The sequence below is a fragment of the Triticum aestivum genome, chromosome 4A, assembly GCF_018294505.1.
Source record: "Triticum aestivum cultivar Chinese Spring chromosome 4A, IWGSC CS RefSeq v2.1, whole genome shotgun sequence".
Classification (NCBI taxonomy): domain Eukaryota; kingdom Viridiplantae; phylum Streptophyta; class Magnoliopsida; order Poales; family Poaceae; genus Triticum; species Triticum aestivum.
Window position 1 is genome coordinate 487,169,881 of NC_057803.1, and position 6,121 is coordinate 487,176,001.

General features: G+C 48.6%; 1 protein-coding gene across 1 annotated transcript; it reads left to right on the plus strand.

The window, feature by feature from the left end:
• The first annotated feature begins 2,869 nt into the window (after positions 1-2,869).
• On the plus strand, positions 2,870-4,689 carry LOC123082115 (CBL-interacting protein kinase 6-like). The gene has a single exon (XM_044504527.1). It carries the CDS (start codon positions 3,203-3,205, stop codon positions 4,520-4,522), a length of 1,320 nt encoding a protein of 439 aa, XP_044360462.1. The 5' UTR covers positions 2,870-3,202; the 3' UTR covers positions 4,523-4,689.
• The last annotated feature ends 1,432 nt before the right edge of the window (positions 4,690-6,121 follow it).

The window sequence follows — 6,121 nt, forward strand, 5'->3', positions numbered from 1 at the left end:
GAAGTCGACGGGGCGCGAGGGTGGACTGATCGTCTACCATGGAGTCAATTTGAAGATGGAGCTGGATTGAGGGGCTATGGTGTAAGGATCCAGGGAATCGAAGCCTATTCAGCAACGGGAAAAGCGAGGGACACGTAGTTCGGACTGGAGCCCAGTGGTTTGATGGAAGCGTGAAACTCGTCATCGGTCGGTGATGATCGGTGGTACTCTGCTGTGGGGGTTGAGAGGTGTGGGTTCGCGACCCTTGAGAGTCGACCGGGACAACGGAGGCTCGACGCGGTAATAGTGGCGAGGCGTGCGGTATGCATGAGACATGGAGACATGCCAGGGCTCTGGTGGTCATACATGTGGTGAGACAACTGCAAATTTGACTCGTGATGACTACAAGCAACGGTGAAATTCCTTCAAGTTTTAGACAAGCGATCAAGAAAGGAGCGGTGATGTTGAGTTCAGGTAACTCTTATGTGTGACACGCAATATGTGGGTTGCTCACTTTCACGCAGGTCAGTGATCAGTGTGTGATGGCGTTGGACGGATATTCTAGAAGTTGGGAGCACAAACTAGAGTAACAAGGAACTTAATTTGGCTCGAGAGTTGACTGTGTTCAAGAAAAGGAGGGACTACAAGTTGCAGGTGGAGTCACATGGAGTCTCTGGAGTAGCATCTGTTCTCATGGGATAAGCTCAAGTCCAATGTACATGAAAGTTTGATGCATTGCCGAATTCAAGATGATGAAGAATATTCGCCAAGGTGGAGTTTGTTAGAGTTGTGTCGAATATTGTGTACAAGTTAGGTTACAGTTGGACTCTGAGTTGTATTGTGTTTAGATAGAATATGGAGTCGTGTCCTAATAGGACACTTGTATCCTAGGCCTCTCATATATAGCGGGGTAGACACACGATGTAACCAATGCCAACATAATAGCACTGAAACACAGGGGAAGCCGGCGGCATGTGCCGACGTCTAGGGCGACCGGGTACGGTATTGTAGCAGTGTTATGGGGAGGAGTGCCCATACTTAGGCCCCGGGGATGTAGCTATATCGGTGAACCTCGTTAACAAATCTCGGTATCGTACTTGTGTGATTGCTCGGTCCTCGGATGATCGACGGTATATGCCTCAATTTTATTCTAACATGGAATATCAAAGTTTCAAAATGCACTAGAATTTGATTTTTTTTTCCTTCGTTCACTGGAAACAAGGGGTCAGTACCCTACAAAATTTCAAACAAACAAGGTACTTGCGTTAATTGTGCAACGAGTCATCGTGGCGGTCGTCCATGTTTGCAAAGGTAGGACTAAAAAATAATAACTAGTGTCGTCCGTTTGAAACAAGCCAAGCTTTATATGCCAAGTCAATAGGGCTAAATGGACCTTCGATTTCACAAATCATATTTAATAATCAAGAACATGGGTCTTTGGATCATAACGCATTGCTAAGCAAATAAAATTTAGTTCAAATCAGGTATTTACGTCATTGACGTAGCGAGTCATTTCTATAAAAAGTGAAGATGCACCGAGTGAAAATTTATTACTCTACCAACCTTACTAAGTGATCAAGCCGATGCAAGGTATTGGACACACAACGAGGAAAGCTAGCACACATTCGTGAAGGGTCGATCCCAATGGTTACTCGAGTTGCTCACAAAATCGGAGCATCATTCTTAAAGCTTGCAACCAATGGGCAGGGTATTTGGGGCAAGCGAGGCACGCATCTTGTCGTCACCATTGATGAGCAGGCGAGTGTTTTTTCATCTTTATCAAGATCAGTTTGTCTATTGTCGCAATTGTGTTGTTTTCCATTTGCATGTTGTAGGATGGGATTGCTATGGAGCGGCACAAGCAAATGGGCAAGTCCAACAACAAGAATATTTGCCTTTCATCATTGTTGGAGCCTGATCAAGAACAACACGAAGTGAAAGACGAGGAATGATGAGGCACCATCGAAAAAACCAAAGGGCCAAGTACCTCGTCCTCTACGGAGGTTGACGATGACATGAGAGGAGGCCCAGGAGTCCTACTCCGGGGTCAAGCAAGGGACGACCTGATAGGAGGAAAGGGGCGAAGGAGATGCTCGAGAGAGAAGGGAAGGCTCCATACATGAGAGAGAAGGTTGATAAGCTGATAGTAAAGAAGAAATTGGTGACGTGAGTAACGCAAGACAAGTTGGACTTGACGGAGAAGAAGCACTAAGAAAAATTAGGAAGGTGGTGAGAGACGAACGACAATGAGATGTGTAAGGACGGCATGGAGGAGCATCGGCCTCTATTGGAGAAGAACCGTTTGAGGCAAGGAATGGTGTCCGCGGTTAGTGTATGAAGTTGAATAGTGTTTTTATGGAATCTGATAACACTCGAACGTCTGGTACGAGGCAAATCGAACGTTTTCGATGATAAATTTAGTGTCGTGAGGATGACAATTTCAGTTGGTAAGCATGACAACTTCGTGATTCAGTTTATTTTTTGATGGAAAATTGTTGTGTGTCAACTAACTTGCATCCTCGGGTCAATAAAATTGCTAACGAAAACGTTCAATTTGTCATGTGGTGGCACTTGACATGTACATATTATTTCTGTTTTTTATTTATATATCTATGTTGAATTTAAGATCTATTGGAGTGTATATGCAAACACACATGTCCACCGAGTTTCGAAGGTTTCTTCTTTTGGCAGAAACGTGCCAGAATAGTAGAATTGCTCTTCGTCAGGATGCGAAAACCTTCGGCCCGAAGCATTGGTTTGTCAGTCCCACTGCTCTCTCCTACGCACCCTACCGTGAGATCCGCATCCAACGGCGCTGCTGTATCGCGTAGGTGCGCCGCCTAGGGGCAGGGCGGTCTAGGGTCTCCCGGGCCGCCGCCATGCCCTCCCTTCCCTCCCAATATAAGCCGCTCGCCGCAAATCTAAACTAATCACAGGGCACCACCACACAACACCACGCTCACCGATCACATCGATCGCCTCCCGTTCTCGTCCCCTTCCCCCGTCCCCTCCGTCTCGCCGGGAATGCAGAGCGATGAGGCGGCGACCAGGCACTGACGTCGCCGTCCAGCGCAAGCTGCGCGTCGGCCGCACCTGCCACCGGAAGCACGTCGAGGACGGGTAGAGTGGCCGGATCTCTGCTCCTACAGTTCGATTGCCAGGTAGATTGTCTTCAACACCGATTTCTTGGGAGAGGGAAGGGGGGCGAATCGAGAGATCGGGAATGGCGGGTTCGGCGGAGGGGAAGAAGGGCGGGGTGCTGCAGGGGCGCTACGAGATGGGCCGCGTGCTCGGCCACGGCAACTTCGGGCGGGTGCACATCGCGCGGGACCTGAGGACCGGGCGGGCCGTGGCGGTCAAGGTGGTTGCCAAGGACAAGGTGGTGCGCGCCGGCATGGTGGAGCAGATCAAGCGGGAGATCGCCGTCATGAAGCGGGTCTCCCACCCCAACATCGTCGAGCTCCACGAGGTCATGGCCACGCGCTCCAAGATCTACCTCGCCCTCGAGCTCGTCCGCGGCGGGGAGCTCTTCTCGCGGATCGAGCGCTCCGGCCGCGTCACGGAGGACGTCGCGCGCCGCTACTTCCGCCAGCTCATCTCCGCCGTCGACTTCTGCCATGCCCGCGGCGTCTACCACCGCGACCTCAAGCCGGAGAACCTGCTCCTCGACGAGGCGGGGAACCTCAAGGTCGTCGATTTCGGCCTCAGCGCGCTCGCCGACCACGCCCGCGCCGACGGGCTTCTCCACACCCTCTGCGGCACGCCGGGCTATGCTGCGCCGGAGGTGCTCCGTGACAAGGGCTACGACGGCGCAAAGGCCGACCTCTGGTCCTGCGGCGTCATCCTCTACGTGCTCCTCGCCGGATCCCTCCCGTTCCCGGACGACAACGTTGTTACCATGTACAAGAAGGCGCAGCGCGGTGACTACCGATGCCCGCCGTGGTTCTCGACGGATGCGCGCAGGCTCATTCCCAAACTGCTCGACCCCGACCCCGACACCCGCATCACCGTCGCGCAGCTCGTGGAGACGCCGTGGTTCAAGAAGGCGTCCATCGCCAAGCCCCTAAGTCTTGAGCCGCCAGCATGCGTGAAGGATGCCGGCGACAAGGACGAACCCGAGGCGCTGAACGCGTTCCATCTGATATCCCTCTCCGAGGGATTCGACCTCTCGCCACTGTTCGAGGGCCACCCGGCAAGCCGGCGGCTGGAGGGCGGCATGCGGTTCGCGACGCGGGAGCCAGCACGGGGCGTGGTCTCCCGTCTCGAGGAGGTCGCTGCGCGTGGAGGCGGGCGGATGCGGGTGACCAAGAGCAGCCCGGGGGGCGTGCGCCTGGAGGGCGCGGAACGCGGCGGGCGCAAGGGCCGGCTCGCCGTGGCCGCCGAGATATTCAGCGTGGCTCCTTCGGTGCTCGTGGTCGACGTCAAGAAGGACGGCGGCGACACCCTCGAGTACCTCTCGTTCTGCTGTGACGAGCTCCGGCCAGCCCTCCAGGACATTGTCTGGGCTGCCGACCCTCCGGCGTCTGTCGCCATCGCCGTCTGACGCTGCAGTACCATGTTTCTTTTCTGTTGTTCTTGATTCGGTAGTGACGGGAGTGAAGTAAGCAGCATGTTTATGTTAGTCTGGTCAGTGCGAAGAAGAAGAATCAGCTCTGCCTTCCCTGAAGGATTTCATTTTGTTGCATAATTGTATTGTTTTTGTTATCTGAATATCATGTGTGTGTCAAAGCTTGCCTGCATGATTGCTGTTCCTTATGCGATTGTTTGACAGTGTGGATTAACATAAGAGGTTTTCGCTCAATTCTGTTGAGTGACTGTGTCAGTGTATTGTGTTTTACAAATGCTTTGTATAGAAAGCACTTCTCATATATAAGCAAGGCATCTATAACAAACTAACAATATATACTCCCTCCATAAACTAATATAAGAGCATTTAGATCACTATTTTAGTTACCTAAATGCTCTTATATTAGTTTACAGAGGGAGTAGAATATATACATCTGCTAAAAAGAAGAAGAATATATACATGAATGTGGTTTCCGCTTGTGAGCTCAAATGCTCCCGCGTGAACAGTCCCATGAATAGTAAAATAAAAAATAGTAAAAACCAATGACTTCTTTGTTTGCCATAAAAATAGAGAATTGTCAAAATTTGTACTACAAAATTTCATGGAGAAAAACAATCTTAAATGCTCTAGCAAAAAAAAATCAATGATTGAAAAAAACTGTTTTTGAAAGCATTTTTTCCCAGAACACTAGAGATGTTTTTTCTTCATGAAATTTATAAGTGTGTATATGCAGACAGTTCATCTATCTTTTTGTTACCAAAATAATTAGATTTGTCTTTTTACTATTCTTTACTCCCTCCGTCCCAAAATTCTTGTCTTATATTCTATTAGATACTGATGTATCTAATACTAAAACGTGACTTCATACATCCGTATTTAGACAAATTTAAGACAAAAATTTTGAGACGGAGGGAGTATTATTTTACGGTTCATCGCAGGTGCATTTGAGCTCGCAAGTAGAAGAACACTTTTGCATGAATATGCCGAATTCTTTTACAAAGCAAAGCAGAGGTCAAGATAAAACCATTGTTGGGGACCTTGATATTTCACAAATACCAAAGCAACATGACATATTTACTTGGAATGCAAATTCGCTCGCTAGCCCGAATCTTCTGTCTGGCTAAATTTTGTTCTAGAAGAATGAAACAAACTTCAAATATATCTTCTTGATCCTTGGGGCAATTCTTCCTGTTCTACTTCTCTACATCGAGTGTCTCTGCATGGTCATACAGCAGAGAAAATTTCTTCTACTGTTTTGAATCCTAATCCTATGGACGTCTTGTTTCTAGAGGCACAATTCAAATATAGAAATGCTGCCATACTTAGGTGGAAGTCGAGACCATCCAAATATAGGCACTATCAGTTAAATCTGATACATATTGGACATGGCAGCAATTAAAACTAGATAGGAACGACTAATAAATTCTAATATTGTGAAAAAAATCCTTCACATGAAGTTTATCCAACAAACTAACAATTGCTTACTGCAAAATAGACATAACCTCAAATGTAAGTGCAAACAATGATTTAATCTACAGTTCACGTACTTCGCACAGAAGGACATGAGTAACAATG

Bases quoted from the DNA above. Each gene is read 5' to 3' on its own strand.
- LOC123082115 (XM_044504527.1), top strand. From the start codon at position 3,203: ATGGCGGGTTCGGCGGAGGGGAAGAAGGGCGGGGTGCTGCAGGGGCGC.